At 52.2% G+C, this 27,874-nt stretch overlaps 1 protein-coding gene across 4 annotated transcripts; it reads right to left on the bottom strand.

The window, feature by feature from the left end:
• Positions 1–27,316, bottom strand: asb6 (ankyrin repeat and SOCS box containing 6). Of its 4 annotated transcripts, XM_085965248.1 has the most exons (8): positions 27,178–27,316; positions 19,916–20,003; positions 17,156–17,358; positions 11,316–11,491; positions 10,481–10,587; positions 7,888–7,996; positions 7,711–7,797; positions 1–4,053 (listed from the first exon to the last, which is right to left on the bottom strand). In XM_085965248.1, exons 3-8 carry the CDS (start codon positions 17,275–17,277, stop codon positions 3,371–3,373), a joined length of 1,284 nt encoding a protein of 427 aa, XP_085821374.1. In that variant the 5' UTR covers positions 17,278–17,358; positions 19,916–20,003; positions 27,178–27,316; the 3' UTR covers positions 1–3,370. The 4 variants fall into 4 exon arrangements, with proteins under 4 accessions (XP_085821374.1, XP_085821373.1, XP_085821375.1 ...); XM_085965247.1 differs by lacking the exon at positions 19,916–20,003; XM_085965249.1 differs by lacking the exons at positions 19,916–20,003; positions 27,178–27,316 and adding an exon at positions 17,544–17,872.
• Positions 27,317–27,874: the final 558 nt, after the last annotated feature.

The raw sequence follows: 27,874 nt of genomic DNA, 5'->3' as shown, positions 1-27,874 counted from the left end.
TCCGGGGCACTGGGTTTAATACAAAAAAAACCTGAAGCACAGCGCGGAGATTGCAGAGCTGAATCTGACTTTATTCCTCAATGGCAGCTCCTGCCGTGGCCTGGGACCCTTCTACCTGGGGAATGAATCCGACTCCCAAGAGAGGGCTGTAACCGAGGAAATCGGAACGTAAGCCGAACACTGAGACTGGCAACCCCGAATCTTGTCCACAGGAGGGTGCTGCTGACTGGGATAACGACACAAGCCCCGTCACGATCAGCGTGTATGAGCTAAGCCCAACTCTCCCTCTGGACTGTGCTTTCGGAATATTACTGCTCTGGTCCTGTGACTCTGCAGGAAGCTCAGTGCAGTCACCACTGAGTGAGTCATGTCTGGGGAAACATGGGGCCACGATGTCTGCTCCTTCTGTGAACGAGTGGTTTTTTAAAAAAACAAGCTGGAGCCCAAGTACTGGAACTGTGCAGCAGCTGTTTTCAGCTGGTCTGGAGGGAAGGGGAAGGGGAGGGGAGGAAATCAGGAGTGTCTCCTGCAGGATTTTCTGCCTCCTTCGGGTTCAGCACTTGCTCCCTCCTCCTGCTCTTGACCTGAACGTCACCAGTCAGCTTGCTCAGACACTGGGCCTACGAACACCATGCAATCGCTCTTCTTCCACAGCCAGTGCGGATTTGAAATTTCACCACAGGAGGCCATTCGGCCCACCGACCCTGTGCCGGCACTCACTCTTCAACTGGAGCCGTCTCGTCCCATTGCCCTGCTCTGTGTGTTCAGCTAATTCCCTCAAACGCTGTGACTGATGCTGGGAGGAGGGTACAGAGTGAGGGGAGGGGAAGCAGGCAGAGAGCCCCTGTGGTTACATATTCCCTATCCCAACAATCCTGTGTGTGGAAAACTCCTCCCTTTACCCAGTACTAATTCCCAAGCTAATGCCCCGGTTAGCGATTCAACAACTGCTGGAAATCTTTCCCGACTTGCCCTCCGAATGTTTCGATTAGCTTCCCCACCTTTAAACTGCAGTAATCACAGCTCTAGTTCTGTAAGTCACTCAGCATCCCCGAGTGAATTTACATCACACCTCTCCCACAGCTCTGCTGTCCTTTCTGCAAGAGGGTGGCCCACTGACGAGAAAGTGTGTTATTTGGGGATTTATGGATCACCAGGAAGAACCAGGGCAGGACGAGGGTACGCCGATTCTCTCTCCTCCTTACCACCTAACTGGCCCCGGGGAAAGTCGTGTGCTGTTTGAACACGGCTGACCTGAACGGCAGCATCTTGAACGGCGGAACACTGGTTCCACATTCAAAAAGCACAATTCATCACAAATGATAATTTATTACTGTAAAAGTCAACTTTTACCAAAGCCATTTCTGCTCTTGAGATATGAAAACAAATCCTGTTTAGTAAAAAAATCGGTTAAGTATTTCTGTCTGGTTCTTTTCCTTGTGGGGGTGAAGTTAATGACCGCGGTGAGGGATCGGCACTGGCGGGGCGGAGCACCGTCTCACACGCGGTGCCTTGGGATTTCAGCCCAGGTCCCACAGCCTGTAACAGACGGGGCCACTCACTATCTTTACCACCCCCTCCTCCTGATGGTGCTGTACAAGTGTTGGCACTATAACCCCGCTAGTCCCTCACCCAACTAACTAGTCATCATCTATGGGCCTCAACAGTGCTCAGCAACCAGCTGTTGGGCCACGGGGAGCATCAGAACTTGGGCTGATCTAAATACACAAACCCAACCCCCCCAAGCGGGTCAATGGCACAGGAACCCTGGGCAGATATTCCCTTTCCTAACCAAGGGGTGCCGAGGCCAATTGCCGCCTCAGCCCAGGTGGGGTAACTCGAGGGCCTCGGTCTGTAGGAATCTACTCCCATTGACCACCCACTGACACAATGAAAGACTCGAGTCACGTCGATACACAGATGTATTGATTTAAACTGATTCCCGTTTTCAGTAGGGGTCTGCATGTTGTTGACACTGAGCAGTGCTTATAATCACCCGAGGTCCTCCGGCGACAAGCAACTGAGTCCATTTAAAGTCCGTCACATGGACAAAATACCCCAGTCGGTGCGCGGCCTCTCGGCAGTGGGCTGTGCGGAGTGGGGACTGGTGAAAACAATCTTATTACAGAGTGGAGGGGGGTGGGGTACAGCGTTGGGGCACTGCCCCCAGCCTGTGTGGTCTCACCCACCGTCCCCGGGGAAAAGCACCAGCCAGGGCACCGGTGCCCTCGCTCCTGTGAGAAAGACAGATAACGCAGGAGATGCAGAGGGGTGTCTGTCAGCATCTTAAAAATGTAGTTTGGGGGAGTAGAACCCCTCCACGGTCACGCTGCAATCGCAGAGGGGCCCTACGGCCAGCCCCAGCCCCAGCCCCGCTCACATTACTGGCCTCTCACCGGGACACTCCTTCCTTTGACTGTTGCCAAACTCCTGTTATACAACAGATGGTTTAATCTTTGTTAAAGGAGCCTTGCCTTTACACAGCACCCCATCCCCTCTCTCAAACAAAGCACCACGTACAGTGACTGGCCTTTGCAGTGCAGCGACCTGTTGTTGTTGTGTAGGGAAAGACGGACGGCATTTTGTACACAGCAAGATCCCCAAAACAGCAACAAGATGCATAGCTGAGCTGGTTTGACGGCGGGTGGAATGTTGGCCAGGAGAGCTACAGAAGGACCATCGCGGGGGGCGGGGGGAGAAAGGGGGCAGCTCGGTTTAACGTCTCATCCAAAGGATGGCACCACCGACAATGCAGCACTCCCTCGGTGCTGGCCCTGCAGTGTCAGCCTAGTCCCACTGTGGGGATCAGAGTTCGGCATTCTCTAGATTGGATACTTCGTTGCTCGCGTATTCTCCATTTACAATCATTGGAACTGGGAGGACAGACAATGGAATGGCAGGCTGACGGGAATCATTATACATGGAGTCTCCCGGATAACAGCATAGACATCCAGCCCTGGAATTACAGCCTCCCCGCGGTCCACTATTGTATCTGGCCCATGTTCAACGACCAGTTGAGATTCCAATTAGTCAGCACAGAAAAGTAGCAGTGTCAGAACTGGGCACCCAGGCCAATACAGAGCCACAGCCTCTAGATGTCACTGGTACACCTGTAGATACAATGTGCACTAAAGCACACCAAAGACATTGAGGGACAACGAGAAACAGGGCAACACTTTCCCCACTTTGAGCTACCAGTCTGTTCGGGGTCCCGTATTATCCCAATACTGGGTTTAAGCAGTCAAATGGCGTTGGCTTCTGAACATTACCCGCTCTAGACCCAACACAAAAGTCAAGAGTGTGTCCGTCCCCCCCCCACCCCCCCCAACCCCAGCCAGTCTTCAAATCGCTGCCAAGTTTCCCTCGGCCATTACTGCTGTATCTCCTCTTCCTCGTCTTTGCCGTTTTCCATCAACAGGAACCACTTCAAGCGGTCTGGCAGAGGCAAGGCCTTCACCTTGGGATCCAAGGGCACGGGCCTCAGAAGCCGTCGAATGTCCACCCTGCACAGGTGCTTCAGCGAGGCTGGAGAAAGCTCCAGCAGTTTCAGGGGCCTGGACAGCGCCAGCACTTGGTCCGTGTAGATGGAGTAGGCCGTAGGTTTGATTTCCCAGCCCGGAGGTAGCCAGGGGCGCGTCACACTGCCCACCATCAGCTCCAGGGTCGCCTCTGCCCGTTGCAAGGCTTCTCGGTGCGTGAGGCCGGACTCGGGGCCGTTCAACAGCGTGCGCAGTCTCTCGAAGAGAAGGGTGTATCCACTCCAGCAGGAAGGGCCGTGGTCGGTGCAATGGTTGGAAGCCCCAGAGTCCAGGAGAACTCGTATGATGGGAAGGTGGACTTCAAACTGGTTGATGCAGGTGTAGCTGAGGGAGTCCTCGGGCTGACAGGCGTCGGGTTTGGCGGAGTGGGCAAGTAGCAGCTGGGTGGTCTCCAGGCAGAAGCGCCTGAGAGTCTCGGCCTCTTCATGGTCTCTACCTTCGGTCTCTCCCAGAAGAAAGACGATAAATGTGAAGACGTTGTCACCATCCATCATAACCGCTTTCACATCTGCACCTAAGAAGCAACAACTGAACTTTAGGTTAGGCGCTTCGGACAGAAATAGATTAAAAAGGACGTGCGTTTACGTAGCGCCTTTCACGAGCAAAGGCGGGTAAATGGAGTTAAGGTACAGATCAGCCATGATCTAACTGAATGGCGGAACAGGCTCGAGGGGCTGACTAGCCTCCTCCTGCTCCTATGTCTAGCCTCATAAATGGAGGGCTGGTCACTTCAGTAAGGTTCTGGAGGGCATCCAGTCCCCAAGGAACCCAGAGATCAGCACCAGTCAGCAGAGGAGGGGAGCAAATCCAAGCGATCATTTTTTTTTGGAAAAGTAAATGAGTTAACAGCCCTCACCTGTGTACAGAGTAAACAGGCACCCAGCCCCGTGCAAGAAGCAGGGAAGCCCCAAACTGCCTGACCTGCTGAGTAGTTCCAGCATTTTCTGTTTATATCGCACCACTGAGCTGTTGTACTGTCAGACCAGGACTAATGATCTGTATCTGATGCGATCAGAGAGATGAGGCAATTAAGTCATTCGCAGAAAGGTACAGGAGGATTAGAGGGGCTTACGGTGGCTCGGAGAGCAGTTGACATATTTACGCTGGTGTCTGTACAGAAAGTGTTCTGATGGGGGCACCAAAGCCATGTCAGAAATTCCCTCGACATCACCGACTGAGAGCCCTCGGGGAATGAGTCTCTCGGAGATCCCTAGAACAGATTACGGTGCGTTTCCCCCCCCCCCTGGCTGTGAAGAAATGCCCAACATCCTCGAGATTAGCGATGGTGCTAAAACCGTTACCCTCTGCAACACCTCACGCCCACCGACAACCCAATCCTCAGGACGCAGGAGTCCATCCGCCAAAAGAGGCCGCTTCAAACTGACGGGGTTAATGCACCTTCCTCCGTCATGCTGTTGACACCCCCTATTCCCACATCCTATGAAAACTTAAGATAGTCGTTAATAAATCCAATCGGGAATTCAGAAGAAACTTCTTTCCCCAGAAAGTGGTGAGAACGTGGAACTCGCTCCCACAGGGAGTGGTGGAGGTGAATAGTATAGATGTATTTAAGGGGAAGCTGGATAAACACATGAGGGAGAAAGGAATAGAAGGATATGTTGATGGGGTGAGATGAAGAGGGTGGGAGGAGGCTCGTGTGGAGCAGAAACGCCGGCACGGACCAGTTGGGCCGAATGGCCTGTTTCTGTGCTGTAAATTCTACGTACATCAGTCAGGCTCAGGACACACCCCAGGGCAACAGCTTACAGCCCAGCTCACTTCACTGGGGCCCCCAGCTCACCAGTACTTCCACGTGTTCCTGGCCTCCATTCACAGCTGTCGGGAGGAAGGTTACCCCAGCTCCCACACAAACCCATTGAAGTAAAAACTACCGGTCCTCTGCCTTCCCCTCTCTTCCTGCGGGGAAGTGTCTGCCCTCCATTTAACAGCTGCGGGGAGGGGGATCCCCAGGTCCAGGTACAGACCCGCGTCCCATCACTCTGTGGTGCTGGAGGGCCGATCGCTGAAAGACATTCACTGGCATCATGAACCGCAACAAAAAATAAAACTCGGCGAGTAACCCCGCTCTAAATGGCTCGGTGCAGCTCCCTCACTGGTTCCGGTGCAATAAAAAAGACTTGGGTTTCTCCAGCGCCTTTCACAACCACCGGACGTCCCAAAGCGCTTTACAGCCAATTAAGTACTTTTGAAATGTAGTCACTGTTGGTGAAATCCTACACATCAGGCACCAGGGGTCTCCCCGACACTGACCCCCCAGCAAAGTTCAGCATCTTCAGGGGAGAGGGGGAGGGGTGAAACTTAAGAGACAACCTCGATAGGTGTCAGCCGTGGCTCAGTGGGTAGCACTCTCTCCTCCGAGTCAGGAAGTTGTGGGTTCAAGTCCCACCCCAGAGACTTGAGCACAACATCTAAGCTGACACTCCCAGTGCAATACTGAGGGAGCGCCGCACTGTCGGAGGGGCAGTACTGAGGGAGCGCCGCACTGTCGGAGGGGCAGTACTGAGGGAGCGCCGCACTGTCGGAGGGTCAGTACTGAGGGAGCGCCGCACTGTCGGAGGGTCAGTACTGAGGGAGCGCCGCACTGTCGGAGGGTCAGTACTGAGGGAGCGCCGCACTGTCGGAGGGTCAGTACTGAGGGAGCGCCGCACTGTCGGAGGGGCAGTACTGAGGGAGCGCCGCACTGTCGGAGGGGCAGTACTGAGGGAGCGCCACACTGTCGGAGGGGCAGTACTGAGGGAGCGCCGCACTGTCGGAGGGGCAGTACTGAGGGAGCGCCGCACTGTCGGAGGGGCAGTACTGAGGGAGCGCCGCACTGTCGGAGGGGCAGTACTGAGGGAGCGCCGCACTGTCGGAGGGGCAGTACTGAGGGAGCGCCGCACTGTCGGAGGGGCAGTACTGAGGGAGCGCCGCACTGTCGGAGGGGCAGTACTGAGGGAGCGCCGCACTGTCGGAGGGGCAGTACTGAGGGAGCGCCGCACTGTCGGAGGGGCAGTACTGAGGGAGCGCCGCACTGTCGGAGGGGCAGTACTGAGGGAGCGCCGCACTGTCGGAGGGGCAGTACTGAGGGAGCGCCGCACTGTCGGAGGGGCAATACTGAGGGAGCGCCGCACTGTCGGAGGGGCAGTACTGAGGGAGCGCCGCACTGTCGGAGGGGCAGTACTGAGGGAGCGCCGCACTGTCGGAGGGGCAGTACTGAGGGAGCGCCGCACTGTCGGAGGGGCAGTACTGAGGGAGCGATGCACTGTCGGAGGGGCAGTACTGAGGGAGCGCCGCACTGTCGGAGGAGCAGTACTGAGGGAGCGCCGCACTGTCGGAGGGGCAGTACTGAGGGAGCGCCGCACTGTCGGAGGGGCAGTACTGAGGGAGCGCCGCACTGTCGGAGGGGCAGTACTGAGGGAGCGCCGCACTGTCGGAGGGGCAGTACTGAGGGAGCGCCGCACTGTCGGAGGGGCAGTACTGAGGGAGCGCCGCACTGTCGGAGGGGCAGTACTGAGGGAGCGCCGCACTGTCGGAGGGGCAGTACTGAGGGAGCGCCGCACTGTCGGAGGGGCAGTACTGAGGGAGCGCCGCACTGTCGGAGGGGCAGTACTGAGGGAGCGCCGCACTGTCGGAGGGGCAGTACTGAGGGAGCGCCGCACTGTCGGAGGGGCAGTACTGAGGGAGCGCCGCACTGTCGGAGGGGCAGTACTGAGGGAGCGCCGCACTGTCGGAGGGGCAGTACTGAGGGAGCGCCGCACTGTCGGAGGGGCAGTACTGAGGGAGCGCCGCACTGTCGGAGGGGCAGTACTGAGGGAGCGCCGCACTGTCGGAGGTGCTGCCTTTTGGATGAGATGTTAAACCGAGGCCCCGACCGCTCTCTCAGGTGGATGTAAATGACCCAGTGGCACTATTTCGAAGAAGAGCAGGTGAGTTCTCCCCGTTGTCCTGTCCAATATTTATCCCTCAACCAACATCACTAAAAACAGATTATCTGGTCATGATCACACTGCTGTTTGTGGGAGCTTGCTGTGTGTAATTTGGCTGCCGCGTTTCCTACATTACAAAAGCGACTACACTTCAAAAAATACTTCATTGGCTGTAAAGAGCTTTGGGACGTCCGGTGGTCATGAAAGGCGCTATAGAAATGCAAGTCTTTTTCTTTTTACCGTACCTCTCTCGAGGAGCAGCCTGATGTTGTTGGTGTTGTGCACCTGCACTCCATCACTACTGGCCAGAGCGTGCAGCAAGGCTGATTTCCCTGAGAGAGAGAGAGACACAAGGTTTAACTTTGAAGGGGTCGGCATGGAGGAGATTTCAAACATAAAGGAATAATGAAAGGGCGACGGACCGGTCGTGTCGACCCCGTTTATATCTGCGCCGAGGTCGAGGAGTCGTCGCAGGCACGGCAAGCGTTCCACCTCCTCACTCGCCAGGTCCAGCGGGCTGCTTCTGTGAACCTGCATCAGGGGAAAGAGGCATCGTTAGTTCGAGAACCCGCATTTCCATAGCGCCTTTCACACCCTTGGGACGTCCCAAAGCGCTTTACAGCCAATGAAGTACTTTTTGAAGCATAGTCACTGTTGTAATGTAGGAAATGTGGCAGCCAATTAGCGCACAGCAAGCTCCCACAAACAGCAATGTGTTAATGAGCAGGTAATCTGTTTATAAATAACAACAGAAAATGCTGGAAACACTCAGCAGGCCAGGCAGCATCCGTGGAGAGAGAAACAGAGTTAACGTTTCAGGTCTGGGACCCTTCATCAGAACTGGAAAAAGCTGGAGATGTAACAGATATTAAGCAGGTGCAGAGACTGGGGGGGCGGTGGTTAGGAGGGGAGGAAGGAATTGAAAGAACACCCTGTACTTTTGTAAGAGGCAGGAAAGATAAAATGTTGCAAATGGGAGTGGCAAAAATCATACTGCATGAAAAATGGGGGCAAAGATAATTATCCTTGCCCCCATTTTTCATGCAGTATGATTTTTGTCATTCCCATTTGCAACATTTTATCTTTCCTGCCTCTTACAAAAGTACAGGGTGTTCTTTCAATTCCTTCCTCCCCTCCTAACCCCCCCCCCCTGTCTCGGCACCTGCTTAATATCTGTTACATCTCCAGCTTTTTCCAGTTCTGATGAAGGGTCCCAGACCTGAAACGTTAACTCTGTTTCTCTCTCCACGGATGCTGCCTGGCCTGCTGAGTGTTTCCAGCATTTTCTGTTGTTATTTCAGATTTCCAGCACCCGCGGTATTGTGCTATATCTGTTTTTAGATGTTGGCCGAGAGATCAATATTGGCCAGGGCAGCGGGGAGAGCTCCCCTGCTCTTCTTCAAATAGTGCCATGGGATCTTTAACATCCACGAGAGAGCAGACGGGACCTCGGTTTAACATCGAATCTGAAAGACGGCACCTCCGACAGTGCAGCACTCCCTCAGTACTGTACTGGGAGTGTCAGCCCGGGTTATGGGCTCAGGTCTTGGAGTGGGACTTGAACCCACGAGCTTCTGACTCAGAGGCGAGAGAGTGCGACCTACTGAGCCAGGTCATTATCACCGAATAACGGGTATTAATTCCCAACCCCCTCCCCCCATACCTTTAGTCTGTGCAGTTAGCTGACCTTGGGGAGCGTGGCGTTAGGGGGGTCATGGTACTAACCCGCTCCCTGTAAGGGCTAATACTATGAGAAAGGAGATAAATAAAACATAGAAACATAGAAGATAGGAGCAGGAGTAGGCCATTCGGCCCCTCGAGCCTGCTCCGCCATTCAATGAGATCATGGCTGATCATTCAAATTCAGTACCCTGTCCCTGCTTTCTCCCCATATCCCTTGATCCCTTTAGCCTTAAGAAATATATCTAACTCCTTCTTGAATATATTTAATGAATTGGCCTCTACTGCCTTCTGTGGTAGAGAATTCCACAGGTTCACCACTCTCTGGGTGAAGAAATTCCTCATCTCAGTCCTAAATGGCTTACCCCTTATCCTTAGACTGTGACCCCTGGTTCTGGACTCCCCGGCCATCAGAAACATCCTTCCTGCATCCAGTCTGTCTAGTCCTGTTAGAATTTTATAAGTTTCAATGAGATCCCCTCTCATTCTTCTAAACTCCAGCGAGTATAAGCCCAATCGACCCAATCTCTCCTCATACGTCATTCCTGCCATCCCAGGTATCAGTCTGGTGAATCTTCGCTGCACTCCCGCCATGGCAAGAACATCCTTCCTCAGATAAGGCGACCAAAACTGCACACAATACTCAAGGTGTGGTCTCACCAAGGCCCTGTACAACTGCAGCAAGACATCCTTGTTCCTGTACTCGAACCCTCTCGCTATGAAGGCCAACGAAGCTGGGAGTTCACTGTGCCACGGAGCAGAGGGAGTCTGGTCCTGGATCTGACATGGGGGCCCTGGAGCTAATTAACGCTCAGATCCTATCGACTGTTGAACTCCGCTGTTCACCGAAATCACGATTATTTGTATTTATATAGCGCCTTTAACGTAGTAAAACGTCCCAAGGCGCTTCACAGGAGCGATTATCAGACAGTATTCGACACCGTACACCACATAAGGAGATATTAGGACAGGTGACCAAAAGCTTGGTCAAAGAGGTCGGTTTTAAGGAGCATCATAAGGAGAGAGAGGTCGAGAGGCGGAGAGGTTTAGGGAGGGAGTTCCAGAGTTTAGGGGCTAGACAGCTGAAGGCACGGCCGCCAATGGTAGAGCGAAGGAAATCAGGGATAGAGGTCTGAAATGGAGGAAATCTAGGAGAGTTATAGGGCTTGGGGAGGGGGGGAGGCCATGGAGGGATTTGAAGAGGAGGATGAGAATTTTAAACTGGAGAGGTTGGTGGACTGGGTGCTATTGTCGGTCAGCGAGCACAGGAGTGATGCAATCAGCACTTGGATATTTTAGACCTGTATTCGGGCCAGTTCCTGATGCCTCTCTTACCCGATCCCTCTTGTTGATGTCTGCTCCGTGCCGAACCAGCAGTTCCACCATATCGGGCTGGTTGCGCAGGACCGCCACGTGCAAGGACGTGTAATACGTGACCGGATCTACGGAAAAGCCAAGACGCCGTCAGTCACACCATTGAAGGAAGATATCCACCAGACAGAAGCAATCATCAATGCACATATCACCCAGTGTACCGAACAACCAGACACAGAGTGCAGGACAGGCTCAAGATCCTCACCTTCTCCTGGGTGGGGGTTGGGAAAAGAGAGCGAAGGGGGCAGAAAGAACCAAGAGCATCCCAGGAAAGACTGAACCGGCTGGGACTCTTTTCTCTAGGAGAGAGAAGGCTGAGGGGTGGCCTGATAGAGGTCTTTAAATTATGAAGGGGTTCGATAGGGTAGACGTAGAGAAGATGTCTCCACTTGTGGGGGAGACCAGAACTAGGGGCCGTCAATATAAGACAGTCACTAATAAATCCAATAGGGAATTCAGGAGAAACTTTTTTACCCAGAGAGTGGTGAGAATGTGGAACTCACTACCACAGGGAGTGGTTGAGGCGAACAGCATAGATGCAATTGAGGGTAAGCGAGATAGGTACATGAGGGAGAAAGGAATAGGAGGATATGCTGATGGGTGAGATGAAGAGGGGTGGGAGGAGGCTCGTGTGGAGCAGAAACACCGGCACGGACCAGTTGGGCCGAGTGGCTTGTTTCTGTGCTGGAAATTCTAGGTAATCTGTAGCCACTGGGAAAACACTCTGAATATAAACTGACTGAAAGGGCGGGGGCCCCGGGGTGTCCCGCTCTCTTGGGGTCTGGACGATACTAACCTTCGAAGCTGAGGTCAGCTCCGTGTGTCAGCAGTTTCTCAGCAGCACTGACCAGGCCAGCCTCCGACACTTTGAGCAGCGAGTAGCTGACAGCTTCCTCGTAGAAGGATGATCGCGACTCTCTCTCCAGCAGCTCCAGCAAAGCTGCCGAGTCTGTCATACTCGCAGGGCCCTCGCTGTAACCCAATCAGAGAAACAGTAACCGTAACAGGAGCCGTCAGTCAGGGCAAACCTCGCACAACAGAAAATCTCCGGGCACCAGAAAGGGTTTGTGGGCCTCGGCCAGTCTGTCGTCAAAAACCGAGGCTCAATCCAACCATCTCATCACTGGCCTAGAACAGGAGGAGGCCATTCAGCCCCTCGAGCCTGTTCCGTCATTCAATTAGATCATGGCTGATCTGTATCTTAACTCCATCTACCCGCCTTGGTTCCGTAACCCTGAATACCCTGACCCAACAAACATCTTATCAATCTCAGTTTTGAAATTTTTAATTAACCTAGCAAAGAACTTGGAATTTATATAACGCCTTTCATGACCTCAGGACATCCCAAAGCGCTTTACAGCCAATGAAGTACTTTTTGAAGTGTAGTCACTGTTGTAATGTAGGAAACGTGGCCGCCAATTTGCGCACAGCAAGCTCCCACAAACAGCTGTGTGATAATGACCAGATCATCTGTTTTAGTGATGTTGATTGAGGGATAAATATTGTCCCCAGGACACCGGGGAGAACTCCCCTGCTTTTCTTCAAAATAGTGGCATGGGATCTTTTGACAGTAACCTGCAGTTTAACGTCTCATGTGAAAGACACTACCTCAGACAGTTCAGTGCTCCCGCAGTACTGCCCCTCCGACAGTGCGGCACTCCCTCAGTACTGCCCCTCCGACAGTGCGGCACTCCCTCAGTACTGACCCTCCCACAGTGCGGCACTCCCTCAGTACTGCCCCTCCGACAGTGCGGCGCTCCCGCAGTACTGCCCCTCCGACAGTGCGGCACTCCCTCAGTACTGCCCCTCCGACAGTGCGAAAATAATAGGGTAATAATAGTGGGGGATTTCAACTTCCCCAATATAAATTGGGACAGTCAGAGTGTGAAAGGTTTAGAGGGTGCAGAATTCTTAAAGTGCATCCAGGAGAGCTTTTTGAGCCAACATGTAGAAAGTCCTACAAGAGAGGGGGCGATACTGGACCTAATTCTGGGGAATGTAGCCGGGCAAGTGGTGGAAGTGTCAGTAGGAGAGCATTTTGGCGACAGTGACCATAATTCGGTGAGATTTAAGGTGGTCATGGAAAAAGACAAAGATGGCCCGGAAATAAGGGTTCTAAATTGGGGGAAGGCCGATTTTAATATGATAAGGCAGGATCTGGCCAAAGTGGACTGGGAGCAGCTACTTAGAGGAAAATCCACATCAAGACAGTGGGAGACTTTCAGAAGGGAAATAGAGAGAGTACAACGCCAACATGTTCCTGTAAAGGTCAAGGGTGGGACCAACAAGCAAAGGGAACCTTGGATGACAAGGGATATACAAAAATGCATTAGAAATAAAAGGGGGGCTTTTGGCAGTTACAAAAGACTAAAGACGGAAGAAGCCCTAGGAGTATAAAAAGTGCAGGGGGATACTTAAAAAAGAAATTAGGAGGGCGAGGAGGGGCCATGAAATAACACTGGCGAGCAAAATAAAGGAAAATCCTAAGATGTTTTATAAGTATATTAAGGGCAAGAGGATAACCAGGGAAAGGGTAGGGCCCATTAGGGACCAAAGTGGCAATCTGTGTGTAGAGCCAGATGATGTAGGTGGGGTTTTAAATGAATTTTTTGCATCTGTGTTCACTATGGAGAAAGACGATGTAGACAGAGAAATCGGGCAAGGGGACTGTGATATACTTGAACATATTAGCATCGAGAGGGAGGAGGTGCTAGCGGTTTTAGCAGGCCAAAAAGTGGATAAATCCCCAGGCCCGGACGAGATGTATCCCAGGCTGCTGTGGGAGGCAAAGGAGGAGATTGCAGGGGCTCTGACGCAAATTTTCAGAACCTCTCTGGCCACAGGGGATGTACCAGAGGACTGGAGAACAGCTAATGTAGTACCATTATACAAGAAGGGTAGCAGGGATAAACCAGGGAATTACAGGCCAGTGAGCCTAACATCTGTGGTAGGGAAATTATTGGAAAAAATTCTGAGGGACAAAATTAGTCTCCACTTGGAGAGGCAAGGATTAATCGGGGATAGTCAGCATGGCTTTGTCAAGGTTAAATCATGTCTGACAAATCTGATTGAATTTTTTGAGGGGGTGACTAGGGGGGTGGATGAGGGAAATGCTGTGGATGTGGTTTACATGGACTTCAGTAAAGCTTTTGACAAAGTCCCGCATAGGAGACTGGTCAAGAAGGTAAGAGCCCATGGGATCCAGGGTGCCTTGGCGCGTTGGATCCTAAACTGGCTGAGTGGCAGGAGGCAGAGGGTGATGATCGAAGGATGCTTTTGTGACTGGAAGCCTGTGTCCAGTGGGATACCTCAGGGATCGGTGCTGGGTCCCTTGTTGTTTGTGATCTACATAAATGATTTGGATGAGAATGTAAAAGGTATGATCAGTAAGTTCGCAGATGACACGAAAATTGGTGGGGTGGTAAATTGCGAGGAGGAAAGCCTCAGGCTACAGGACGATATAAACGGGTTGGTCAGATGGGCGGAAAAGTGGCAAATGGAATTTAACCCTGAAAAGTGCGAGGTGATGCATTTTGGATGGACAAATAAGGCAAGGGAATACACAATGAGTGGTAGGACCCTAGGAAGTACAGAGGGTCAGAGGGACCTTGATGTACATGTACATAGATCTATGAAGGCAGCGGAACAGGTAGATAAGGTGGTTAAAAAGGCATATGGGATACTTGCCTTCATTAGCCGAGGCATAGAATATAAGAGCAGGGAGGTTATGATGGAGCTGTACAGAACGCTGGTGAGGCCACAGCTGGAGTACTGTGTGCAGTTCTGGTCGCCTCACTATAGGAAGGATGTGATTGCTTTGGAGAGGGTGCAGAGAAGATTCACCAGGATGTTACCTGGGATGGAGCGCCTCAGCTATGAAGAAAGACTAAACAGGCTGGGGTTGTTTTCCTTGGAGCAAAGAAGGCTGAGGGGGGACCTGATTGAGGTGTACAAAATGATGAGGGGCATAGATAGGGTAGATAAAGAGGAACTTTTCCCCTTAGTAGGGGGGTCAATAACAAGGGGGCATAGATTCAGGGTAAGGGGCAGGAGATTTAGAGGGGATTTGAGGAGGAACTTTTTCACCCAGAGGGTGGTTGGAATCTGGAACTCACTGCCTGAAAGGGTGGTAGAGGCAGGAACCCTCACAACATTCAAGAAGCATTTGGATGAGCACTTGAAATGCCATTGCATACAAGGCTATGGACCAAATGCTGGAAAATGGGATTAGACTAGACAGGGATGGATGGGCGGCGCAGACACGATGGGCCGAAGGGCCTCTTTCTGTGCTGTAAAACTCTATGACTCTATGAGTGCAGCACTCCCTCAGTACTGGCCCTCCGACAGTGCAGCGCTCCCTCAGCACTGCCCCTCCGACAGTGCGGCGCTCCCTCAGTACTGCCCCTCCGACAGTGCGGCGCTCCCTCAGTACTGCCCCACCGACAGCGCAGCACTCCCTCAGTACTGACCCTCCGACAGTGCAGCACTCCCTCAGTACTGCCCCTCCGACAGCGCGGCACTCCCTCAGTACCGCCCCTCCGACAGTGCAGCGCTCCCTCAGTACCGCCCCTCCGACAATGCAGCGCTCCCTCAGTACCGCCCCTCCGACAGTGCGGCGCTCCCTCAGTACTGCCCCTCCGACAGTGCAGCGCTCCCTCAGTACCGCCCCTCCGACAGCGCGGCACTCCCTCAGTACTGTCCCTGACAGTGCGGCACTCCCTCAGTACCGCCCCTCCGACAGTGCAGCGCTCCCTCAGTACCGCCCCTCCGACAGTGCGGCGCTCCCTCAGTACCGCCCCTCCGACAGTGCAGCGCTCCCTCAGTACTGCCATGAAGCAACTGGGAGAATTAAAAAAAAATCAAATTACGAAGGGAATCATTAGTTGTGAGAATGGGAATGAAATCTCCAACCGGTTGGGGTGAAGAGCTCTGTAACAGCACCAAGGAACTGCTGGAGCTGATCAGGAAGCCTCTTTCCCCCACAGCACAGACTGGTAGAAAGTTACTGTACTGTTGCACTCACTCACCTGGCTGGGTTTCCATGGCCTGCCTCTCTGCTTGGTTCCTGGTGTCGGAGGGGCAGCACTGAGGGAGCGCCGCACTGTCGGAGGGGCAGCACTCACTCACCTGGCTGGGTTTCCATGGCCTGCCTCTCTGCTTGGTTCCTGGTGTCGGAGGGGCAGCACTGAGGGAGCGCCGCACTGTCGGAGGGGCAGCACTCACTCACCTGGCTGGGTTTCCACGGCCTGCCTCTCTGCTTGGTTCCTGGTGTCGGAGGGGCAGCACTGAGGGATGCTGCACTGTCGGAGGGGCGGTACTGAGGGAGTGCTGCACTGTCGGAGGGGCAGCACTGAGGGAGCACCGCACTGTCGGGGGGGCGGTACTGAGGGAGCACCGCACTGTCGGAGGGGCAGCACTGAGGGAGCGCCGCACTGTCGGGGGGGGCAGCACTGCACTGTCGGGGGGGCGGTACTGAGGGAGCACCGCACTGTCGGAGGGTCAGCACTCACTCACCTGGCTGGGTTTCCACGGCCTGCCTCTCTGCTTGGTTCCTGGTGTCGGGGGGGCAGTACTGAGGGAGCACCGCACTGTCGGGGGGGCGGTACTGAGGGAGCGCTGCACTGTCGGAGGGGCAGCACTCACTCACCTGGCTGGGTTTCCACGGCCTGCCTCTCTGCTTGGTTCCTGGTGTCGGAGGGGCAGTACTGAGGGAGTGCTGCACTGTCGGAGAGGCAGCACTGAGGGAGCACCGCACAGTCGGAGGGGCAGCACTCACTCACCTGGCTGGGTTTCCACGGCCTGCCTCTCTGCTTGGTTCCTGGTGTCGGAGGGGCAGTACTGAGGGAGTGCTGCACTGTCGGAGGGGCAGCACTCACTCACCTGGCTGGGTTTCCACGGCCTGCCTCTCTGCTTGGTTCCTGGTGTCGGGGGGGCAGCACTGAGGGAGCACCGCACTGTTGGGGGGGCAGCACTGAGGGAGCACCGCACTGTCGGGGGGGGCAGTACTGAGGGAGCACCGCACTGTCGGAGGGTCAGCACTCACTCACCTGGCTGGGTTTCCACGGCCTGCCTCTCTGCTTGGTTCCTGGTGTCGGGGGGGCAGCACTGAGGGAGCACCGCACTGTCGGGGGGGCAGCACTGAGGGAGCACTGCACTGTCGGGGGGGCAGTACTGAGGGAGCACCGCACTGTCGGAGGGTCAGCACTCACTCACCTGGCTGGGTTTCCACGGCCTGCCTCTCTGCTTGGTTCCTGGTGTCGGTACTGAGGGAGCACCGCACTGTCGGAGGGGCAGCACTCACTCACCTGGCTGGGTTTCCACGGCCTGCCTCTCTGCTTGGTTCCTGGTGTCGGGGGGGCGGTACTGAGGGAGCACCGCACTGTCAGGGGGCGGTACTGAGGGAGTGCCGCACTGTTGGAGGGGCAGTACTGAGGGAGCGCCGCACTGTCAGGGGGGCGGTACTGAGGGAGTGCCGCACTGTCGGAGGGGCAGCACTCACTCACCTGGCTGGGTTTCCACGGCCTGCCTCTCTGCTTGGTTCCTGGTGTCGGAGGGGCAGTACTGAGGGAGCGCCGCACTGTCAGGGGGGCGGTACTGAGGGAGTGCCGCACTGTCAGGGGGGCAGCACTCACTCACCTGGCTGGGTTTCCACGGCCTGCCTCTCTGCTTGGTTCCTGTAACCCTACGACCCTGAGAATTTCATCGACCAACGGCTGATACTCGAAGATGATCCGCCGGAACCCATGGAGGTAAGGCATGGTTTCCCCGCTCTATCTTTTAGCAGCACCGGACACAAAGCACATCCTCTGTGTGGCCAAAACAGGGAGCGATGCGAGGAGCTGAGAGAGAAACACATTAAAGGAGCAGTTTAGAAATATATGCACAATGCTGGGCAGGAAAGGGCCCTCTGGTCCATCCAGCCTATCCCAAACAGTCGTGATGTCTTGTGCATCACAATATAAACGCTCCCACCCCACCCGAAACCATGTGATCTCCCGGGAGAGGCAGAAAAACAGATACAAACCCAGGGCAATGAGGGGGGAAAAATCTGGGCAATTCCTCTCCAACCCCCTTCAGCGATGGAAACTAATCCAGGAGATCGCTCTGGCCCTGATGAACGTCTTTTGTACGAGGTTGATCTCCGCCCGAGCTAGAAACTGGTTCAGCTCTCGCACGAAGGAATTCAGCGAACGGCGTCCACCGCACGAGCCGGCAGCCTGTTCCAGTGGTCCACTATTCCCTGGGGAAAGAAGAACCAACTCCTGACATCGAGCCTAGATCGAGCTCTTTCATAACTTGGGATTGCGATCCCCTGCTCCTCGCTGTCCTAGTTAGTTGTGCCCTTGGTTTTGAGGAGAATCAGATGCCTCTGACCTCGGTTACAAAACACAGTGGCTGCAGAGTTGCAGAAATAACTCTCTCACTGCCAAATTACTGACTGGTCAAAGGTTTGCAGGCGAGCTGCTCCCAGACTCTGCCAATAACACTCGGGCTGGTCACAAGGTAGCACGCACGTGCAGTCCAGGCAACGCAATCTCCAATTTCTTTTCCTCCTTGGACTGTGATTGGCGCCATCCCCTCGCCCAAACAGCATAGCAGGACGCCATCACACTGAGAGCTGGGCTTGTGTTCTACCCACGTGCTGCTCACTGCAGTATCATTGCAGCCCAGGCGTTGCTACAGAGCGGGGAAGAGATGTGCCAGAAGCAGCGACAAGCAAACTCTGCCCCGACCACGGGCCTCAGTCCCACCCCCAGCGGATCGTTCCTCACCGCATCGGGGTCACTTTCTGTTTCCGCACCGAGAGTCCCCGTGACCTCTCAGTATGAGGTCACCAAACAGCGAGCACTCCATTGTGAGCTTAAAACTGGGCCAGGACCTTGGCTACCTCGTTCTTACCAGCACAGGGGAGGTTTTCAGCCCATCAGTGTCAGAACAGATGAAAGGCCCATCTAACCCTCCACCATCCATCGTCTAACCCGCCGCAGACTGGAAACAAACTGCTTTCATTTATTTAAAAAACACCCAGGGCACCCCCCTCTCCCCCCCCAGGTGCCCGTCCTCTTTGAAGTGATGTCAGAGTCATACGGTACAGAAGGAGCCCATCGAGTCCATGCCGGCTCTCTGTGGAGCAATCCAGTCAGTCCCATTCCCCCGCTCTATCCCCGTAGCCCTGCAAGTTTATTTTCCTCAAGTGCCTATCCAGTCTCCCCTTGAAAACATTCAGTGTCTCCGCTTCCACCACTTCCGTCGGCAGCAAGTTCCAGGTCCTCACCACTTACCAACCTTAAATCTGTGTCCCCTAGTCCTTGTACCATCAACTAGTGGGAACAGCCTTTCCCTGTCTAGCCTATCCAAACCCGTCATAATCTTGTACACCTCTATCAAATCACCCCGCAACCTCCTTTGCTCTAATGAAAACAAATCCAGCTTCTCCAACCTATCCTTGTAGCTAAGATCCCCCATCCCCGGAACCATTCTGGTAAATCTCCTCTGCACCCTCTCAAGGGCCTTCACATCCTTCCTAAAGTGTGGTGACCAGAACTGGACGCAATACTCCAGTTGTGACCTAACCAGCACTTTATAAAGGTTCTGCATAACTTCTCTACTTTTGTACTCAATACCTCTATTTATGAAGCCCAAGATCCCATATGCTTTGCTAACCACTCTCTCAATATGTCCTGCCACCTTCAGGGACCTATGCACATTAACCCCCAGGTCCCTCTGTCCCTGCACACTCTTTAAAATTGTGCCATTAAGTGTATATTGCCTCTCCCTGTTCCTTCTGCCAAAATGCATCACCTCACACTTCTCTGTATTAAATTCCATCTGCCACTTGTCTGCCCATTCTGCTAGCCTTTCTATGTCCTGCTGCAGTCGATTGGTATCATCCTAACTGTTTGCCATACCCGCAAGTTTGGTGTCATCGGCAAATTTAGAAATTCTACTTTGTATTCCAATATCCAGGTCATTTATATATATCAAAAAAAGCAGTGGCCCCAGCACTGACCCTTGGGGAACACCACTGTCTACCATCCTCCAGTCTGAAAAACAGATATTTACCACAGCTCGCTATTTTCTGTCCTTAAGCCAATTCCTTATCCAAGCTGCCACTGACCCACCTATTCCATGAGCCTCAATTTTGTTAACCAGCCTTCTATGTGGTACTTTGTCAAACGCCTTCCTAAAATCCATGTAGACAACATCCATTGCATTCCCTTCATCAATCCTCCCTGTTACTTCATCAACAAATTCAATTAGATTAGTCAAACACGATCTGCCTTTTACAAACCCGTGTTGGCTCGCCTTAATTAGCTTAAACCTCTCCAAGTGCCTGTTAATTTTTTCCATGATTATTGTTTCTAAAACTTTACCCACCATTGATGTTAAACTGACCTGTAGTTACTAGGATTGTTCGTACACCCTTTCTTGAACAATGGTGTCACATTTGCCACTTTCCAATCCTCAGGCACCTCCCCTGCATCTAGGGAAGATTGGAAAATTATGGCAAGCCCTTCCGCTATCTCCTCCCCCAATTCCTGATTAACAACCTGGGATGCAAGCCATCCGGACCAGGCGACTTGTCCACTCTAAGCATACCCAGCCTTTCTAGTACATCCTGTCTATCAATTTTCACCCCTTCCATTGCTTCTACCCTTTCCACTTCTACCGATATTTTGTCAGCATCCACCTCCTTAGTAAACACCGATACAACGTACTCATTGAGTATTCTAACCTTGCCCTGTGCCTCTAAGAATATATCACCTTCTTTGTCCCTAATAGGCCCCACCTCGCCTCTTACTACCAGCTTACTGTTTACATGCCAGTAGAAGATTTTGGGTTCCCTTTTATGTTAACCGCCATTCTACTCTCATATTCTCTCTTTGCCAATCTTATGTTCATCTTCACTTCCCCTCTCAACTTATTGTATTTGGTCTGGTTCTCACTTGAAGAATTCACCCGACATGCATCATACGCCCTCTTTTTTTGTTTCATCATCTTCTCTATCTCCCTCGTCAACCAAGGAGCCCTTACTTTGTGTGTTTACGAACATGCATTCTAAACCCTCTTGTTGGAATGTACCTAGCCTGTACTTGGAACATCTCCTCCTTAAAGATCACCCATTGCTCCGTTATAGTTTTTCCTGTCAGTCTTTGGTTCCATTTTACCCTGGCTAGATCCTTTCACATCCCATTGAAGTTAGCCCTACTCCAGTTTAGAAGTTCCACTCTAGATTGTTCCTTGCTCCTCTCCATTGCTAATCTAAATCTTATGATACGATGATCACTCGTACCCAGGTGTTCTCCCACAGACACTTGGTCGACCTGGCCCACCTCATTCCCCAGCACCAGATCCAGCAATGCCTCCTGCCTCGTTGGGCCAAGAACATACTGGTCAAGGAAATTCTCCTGAACACATTTCAGAAATTCCTTCCCTCCTTTCCCTTTACCCTAGCAATATCCCAATCGATATTTGGGTAATTAAAATCCCCCAATATCACCGCTCTATCGCTCGTGCATATCTCTGCGATTTCCCTGCAGATTTGCTCCTCTACCTCCCTCTCACTATTTGGAGGCCTATAGAATACCCCCAATAGCGATGATCATACCCGTATTGCTCCTCAATTCTAACCAAATTCTGTCCTTGTCCCCTCAAGAACATCCTCTCTTTCCAACACTACAATATCTTCCTTAATCAGCACTGCCACCCCACCTCCCTTTTTTCCTTCCCTATCTTTTCTGAACACCTTGTACCCCTGAATATTAACTGCCCAGTCCTCAGTTTTTAAGCCACATTTCCGTTATTGCCACAACATCATATTGCCGCACAGCTAATTGTGCTTATAGCTCACCAACCTTATTCACCACACTTTGTGTGTTTACGAACATGCATTCTAAACCCATTTTTGAATTTTTCGTAGTCTTTCTTAGTCTGCTCCTATTTAATATGGTACTACTACCGCCTCTAGTACTTTCTTCTCTAGTACTATCCAACGCACCACCTTCTTTTCTACTCCTACATGCTGGTGCCCAGCCCCCTGCCAAGCTAATGTGTAGGGGACTTACTCCTAATAAGTGGCAGCCAATATTTAGTTTTATTTTCATTCACTTGTTCTCCAATAGAATCAATCAATCAGCTTCCAATTAACTCAGGACAGGCACATTATCACAGACCACCCACAACTCTCGGCCTCCCAGACTCTTCCCTGACTTACCCAAAGTCCGAGAGTGGTGATCGATCAGCGGGAAAACTGCAGAGAGGAGAATACGTTGGAATATCTCTGAGGTAATTAGGGTGAAATCTCCAGGCTATCAAATGTTAATCCAGGATGGTTTGTTGCCTCCCTGGTGCCAGGGTCAAGGATGTCACTGAGCGGCTGCAGGGCATTCTGGAGGGGGAGGGTGAACAGCCAGTGGTCGTGGTCCACATTGGTACCAACGACATAGGTAAAAAGAGGGATGAGGTCCTGCAGCAAGAATTTAGGGAGCTAGGTGAAGGATTAAAGAGCAGGACCTCAAAGGTTGTAATCTCTGGATTACTCCCGGTGCCACGTGCTAGTAAGTATAGGAATAGGAAGATAGAACAGATGAATGCGTGGCTAAAGGGATGGTGCAGGGGGGAGGGCTTTAGTTTCCTGGATCACTGGGTCTGCTTCTGGGAAAGGTGGGACTTGTACAAGTCGGACGGTTTACACCTGAACCAGAGGGGAACCAATATCCTTGCGGGGAGGTTTGCTAGCACTGCTGGGGAGGGTTTAAACTAACTTGGCAGGGGGTTGGAGTACAGAGTGGAGCTATAGTAGGGGGTGATTTACAGCCAAATACAGAGGGAAAAACAGGTCAGCTGGGAAGGCAGAGCAAATATGTGAAGGCAAAAGAGAATATGGCAGGGCTGGAAGGCATTTATTTTAATGCAAGGAGTCTTGCAAATAAGGTGGATGAACTGAAGTTGTTGTTGAACACATGGGAGTACGATATTGTTGCTATCACGGAGACATGGTTGAGGGAGGGTCAGGACTGGCAGCTCAATATTCCGGGGTATAGAATCTTCAGGCGAGACAGAGGGGGGTGTAAAAGGGGAGGGTGTGTTGCAATATTAATTAAGGAGTCAATTACTGCTGTAAGGAGGGATGATATATTAGCAGGTTCCTCTAATGAGGCCATATGGGTAGAACTTAAAAACAAAAAGGGGGCAAGCACTTTGCTGGGAGTGTACTATAGGCCCCCAAACAGTCAGGGGGAGATAGAGGAACAGATATGTAGGCAAATCTCAGAAAAGTGTGAAAATAATAGGGTAATAATAGTGGGGGATTTCAACTTCCCCAATATAAATTGGGACAGTCAGAGTGTGAAAGGCTTAGAGGGTGCAGAATTCTTAAAGTGCATCCAGGAGAGCTTTTTGAGCCAACATGTAGAAAGTCCTACAAGAGAGGGGGCGGTACTGGGCCTAATTCTGGGGAATGTAGCCGGGCAAGTGGTGGAAGCGTCAGTAGGAGAGCATTTTGGCGACAGTGACCATAATTCGGTGAGATTTAAGGTGGTCATGGAAAAAGACAAAGACGGCCCGGAAATAAGGGTTCTAAATTGGGGGAAGGCCGATTTTAATATGATAAGGCAGGATCTGGCCAAAGTGGACTGGGAGCAGCTGCTTATAGGAAAATCCACATCAAAACAGTGGGAGACTTTCAGAAGGGAAATAGAGAGAGTACAACGCCAACATGTTCCTGTAAAGGTCAAGGGTTGGACCAACAAGCAAAGGGAACCTTGGATGACAAGGGATATACAAAAATGCATTAGAAATAAAAGGGGGGCTTTTGGCAGTTACAAAAGACTAAAGACGGAAGAAGCCCTAGAGGAGTATAAAAAGTGCAGGGGCATACTTAAAAAAGAAATTAGGAGGGCGAGGAGGGGCCATGAAATAACACTGGCGAGCAAAATAAAGGAAAATCCTAAGATGTTTTATAAGTATATTAAGGGCAAGAGGATAACCAGGGAAAGGGTAGGGCCCATTAGGGACCAAAGTGGCAATCTGTGTGTAGAGCCAGAGGATGTAGGCGGGGTTTTAAATGAATTTTTTGCATCTGTGTTCACTATGGAGAAAGATGCAGACATAGAAATCGGGCAAGGGGACTGTGACATACTTGAACATATTAGCATCGAGAGGGAGGAGGTGCTAGCGGTTTTAGCAGGCCAAAAAGTGGATAAATCCCCAGGCCCGGACGAGATGTATCCCAGGCTGCTGTGGGAGGCAAAGGAGGAGATTGCAGGGGCTCTGACACAAATTTTCAGAACCTCTCTGGCCACAGGGGATGTACCAGAGGACTGGAGAACAGCTAACGTAGTACCATTATTCAAGAAGGGTAGCAGGGATAAACCAGGGAATTACAGGCCAGTGAGTCTAACATCTGTGGTGGGGAAATTATTGGAAAAAATTCTGAGGGACAAAATTAATCTCCACTTGGAGAGGCAAGGATTAATCGGGGATAGTCAGCATAGCTTTGTCAAGGGTAAATCATGTCTGACAAATCTGATTGAATTTTTCGAGGGGGTGACTACGGGGGTGGATGAGGGAAATGCTGTGGATGTGGTTTACATGGACTTCAGTAAAGCTTTTGACAAAGTCCCGCATAGGAGACTGGTAAAGAAGGTAAGAGCCCATGGGATCCAGGGTGCCTTGGCGCGTTGGATCCTAAACTGGCTGAGTGGCAGGAGGCAGAGGGTGATGGTCGAAGGTTGCTTTTGTGACTGGAAGCCTGTGTCCAGTGGGGTACCTCAGGGATCGGTGCTGGGTCCCTTGTTGTTTGTGATCTACATAAATGATTTGGATGAGAATGTAAAAGGTATGATCAGTAAGTTCGCAGATGACACGAAAATTGGTGGGGTGGTAAATTGCGAGGAGGAAAGCCTCAGGCTACAGGACGATATAAACGGGTTGGTCAGATGGGCGGAAAAGTGGCAAATGGAATTTAACCCTGAAAAGTGCGAGGTGATGCATTTTGGACGGACAAATAAGGCAAGGGAATACACAATGAGTGGTAGGACCCTAGGAAGTACAGAGGGTCAGAGGGACCTTGGTGTACATGTACATAGATCCCTGAAGGCAGCGGAGCAGGTAGATAAGGTGGTTAAAAAGGCATATGGGATACTTGCCTTCATTAGCCGAGGCATAGAATATAAGAGCAGGGAGGTTATGATGGAGCTGTACAAAACGCTGGTGAGGCCACAGCTGGAGTACTGTGTGCAGTTCTGGTCGCCTCACTATAGGAAGGATGTGATTGCTTTGGAGAGGGTGCAGAGAAGATTCACCAGGATGTTACCTGGGATGGAGCGCCTCAGCTATGAAGAGAGGCTGGACAGGCTGGGGTTGTTTTCCTTGGAGCAGAGAAGGCTGAGGGGGGACCTGATTGAGGTGTACAAAATGATGAGGGGCATAGATAGGGTAGATAAAGAGGAACTTTTCCCCTTAGTGGGGGGGTCAATAACAAGGGGGCATAGATTCAGGGTAAGGGGCAGGAGATTTAGAGGGGATTTGAGGAGGAACTTTTTCACCCAGAGGGTGGTTGGAATGTGGAATTCAATGCCTGAAAGGGTGGTAGAGGCAGGAACCCTCACAACATTCAAGAAGCATTTGGATGAGCACTTGAAATGCCATTGCATACAAGGCTATGGACCAAATGCTGGAAAATGGGATTAGACTGGACAGGGATGGATGGGCGGCGCAGACACGATGGGCCGAAGGGCCTCTTTCTGTGCTGTAAAACTCTATGACTCTATGACTCTATTGTACACTCCATGGATGACAAGCCGGAGTCCTTACAGTATCTCCATCTATACCCATCTCCAGAATCTTCACACCCTGCTTGCCACATATTTATCCAGCTTCTTGAGAGGTCAGCACTGTACCATTAACTGTCGGTATTGTTAAAAAAAGAGCAGGATGTCCCGGGAATCCAGTCCAGCTTAGCACTCTCCCTACCCCCAGCCCGTGCTGTGACACGCCCCTTTAAGGAGGGGGCACCAATGCTGCTTCCCTTATCATAACTCCGCACACCATTAGTACAGGGCGAGACTATAACTCCGCACACCATTAGTACAGGGCGAGACTATAACTCCGCACACCATTAGTACAGGGCGAGACTATAACTCCGCACACCATTAGTACAGGGCGAGACTATAACTCCGCACACCATTAGTACAGGGCGAGACTATAACTCCGCACACCATTAGTACAGGGCGAGACTATAACTCCGCACACCATTAGTACAGGGTGAGACTTCAGAGAGAGACAGAAGCTGCTTGGGAAACGAGAGAGAGGTGTAGAGATAAGCAGCAGGACACCAATAATCTCTGGCCACACGCACCATTGGCTTTAGCTAGTCAGCGAGTCTCCACCTAAAACATGGTCCTATCTTTTCTCTATCAGCTGCTGTCTGACCTGCTGTTTGTGGGAGCTTGCTGTGCACTAATTCGCTGCTGTTTCCCACATTACAACAGGGACTACACTTCAAAAGTATTTCATTGGCTGTAAAGCGTTTTGGGACGTCCCGAGGTTGTGAAAGGCGCTGTAGAAATGCTTTCTTTATCAAGTTCTTTCTTTCTCTCTTTTTCCAGCATTCTCCCTCCGTTCACAAACCGCTTCCAGTGACAGTGCTGGCTCCCTTGGGTGACGGCACCTCCTGATTAAACTGCAGGCTGACTCAGCAACAATGGGAACACTGGGCACACGAGTGTGAGTTTACCGCTGCTGTGCCTGTGCGAGGCTTGCACAACATAGAAACATAGAAGATAGGAGCAGGAGTAGGCCATTCGGCCCTTCGAGCCTGCTCCGCCATTCAATGCGATCATGGCTGATCATCCAAACCCTAGCACCCGGTCCCTACACCGACAGCCATCCCACCCAAGCCCTATCCCCGTAACCCCACGTATTTAATCCCCCCTAACACTAAGGGCCAATTTTTATCATGGCCAATCAACCTAACTCGCACATCTTTGGACTGTGGGAGGAAACCGGAGCACCCGCAGAAAACCCACGCAAACACGGGGAGAATGTGTAAACTCCACACAGTCACCCGAGGCCGGATTTGAACCCGGGTCCCTGGCGCTGTGAGGCAACAGTGCTAACCACTATGCCACCGTGCTGGACTGGGGGGTGGGGTTGGGGAAGGGAAGGCCCATTACTACTTTTGTCTAGTTTGACTATCCATTCGATGGCCTCCTGAGATGCTGAGTGGAGAAATGAGGTGCCTCCCACCACAGATCTCAGTGGGCAGGTTGAGGTGATGTGTTCCATGGTCTGGGACTCATGGCCACAGGCGCACCTCAGGTGGTCCCTCATCATCCAGCTGTGGAGCAGGAGGCCGCACCGCCCATAGCCTGTGTGGAAGGCCCACTGACGGCCAGTGAGCGCAGCGAGCATCAATACCCCGAGAGCGTGTAGCGACCGCGGCCCAAACACTGGCACCAACACCATGGAGCCTCTTCACCACCGGGGGGGACCGGGGGATTATCATCAGAAACACCGGGGGAAACCCCGCATTCTGGGGCGGGGTTTATAACTGTGCCTCTAACTAGCGTCAGAGACACGACATTGTTTCCTCCTCCTCCCCACTCACTCACCCACCCACTCACTCACACTCTCTCTCTCTTTGATTCACTCACCTCCGCCACCGGAAACTCACTGTCTAATCCCGCCGGGCGGAGGCATTTCCGCCACCCCCGGGAGGAAGGTTCCGCCTGGCCCGGTTCTCCCCGGGTGAGACCAGGAGCCGCATCACATCCGACCCGGTCACAGCCCCTGACCCCTGACCCCCCCCCACCCAAATTCAAATTCAAATTCAAATCGCTTTATTGGCATGACAAGGTACATCTTATGTTGCCAAAGCATCGAAAAACATTCATGGTTGTACACAAAAATACAGATCTATCCATACAGTGTATAAACAGATATAGCCCTGAGTGTATAAATATACATTCATATAATCTCTATATATTCTTTTCTTATATTTAGTGGTTGTCCCTCTGTTTATGGCAAGCTGTAACACAGTGTGCTGCTAAGGTTACACAATTTCTCTCTTCCCCTAGTAGGTATGGGAGTTTTTGGTCGTCATTCAAATTTCTGAATTCCGGGCATATTTTTGTGAATTTTGGGTAGAAATTCTCCCTTATGCCCTGATATTTTCTACACGCTGTGAGGAAGTGCATCTCTGTCTCCACCACTCCCTGACTGCAGTGAGAGCATATCCTGTCCTCTCTTGGTAGCCGGGTCTGCCTGTGTCTACCTTTTTCGATCGCCAGGCTATGTTCACCCCGACCCCCCCCACACCTCGACACCCCCCCCACACCCCGACCCCTCCAC

The sequence above is a fragment of the Somniosus microcephalus genome, chromosome 23 (assembly GCF_052327205.1).
Source record: "Somniosus microcephalus isolate GS21.2 chromosome 23, FLI_Smic_1.0, whole genome shotgun sequence".
Taxonomy (NCBI): domain Eukaryota; kingdom Metazoa; phylum Chordata; class Chondrichthyes; order Squaliformes; family Somniosidae; genus Somniosus; species Somniosus microcephalus.
Note: the sequence above shows the minus strand (reverse complement) of the source record. Positions and strands in the feature narration are given on the sequence as shown.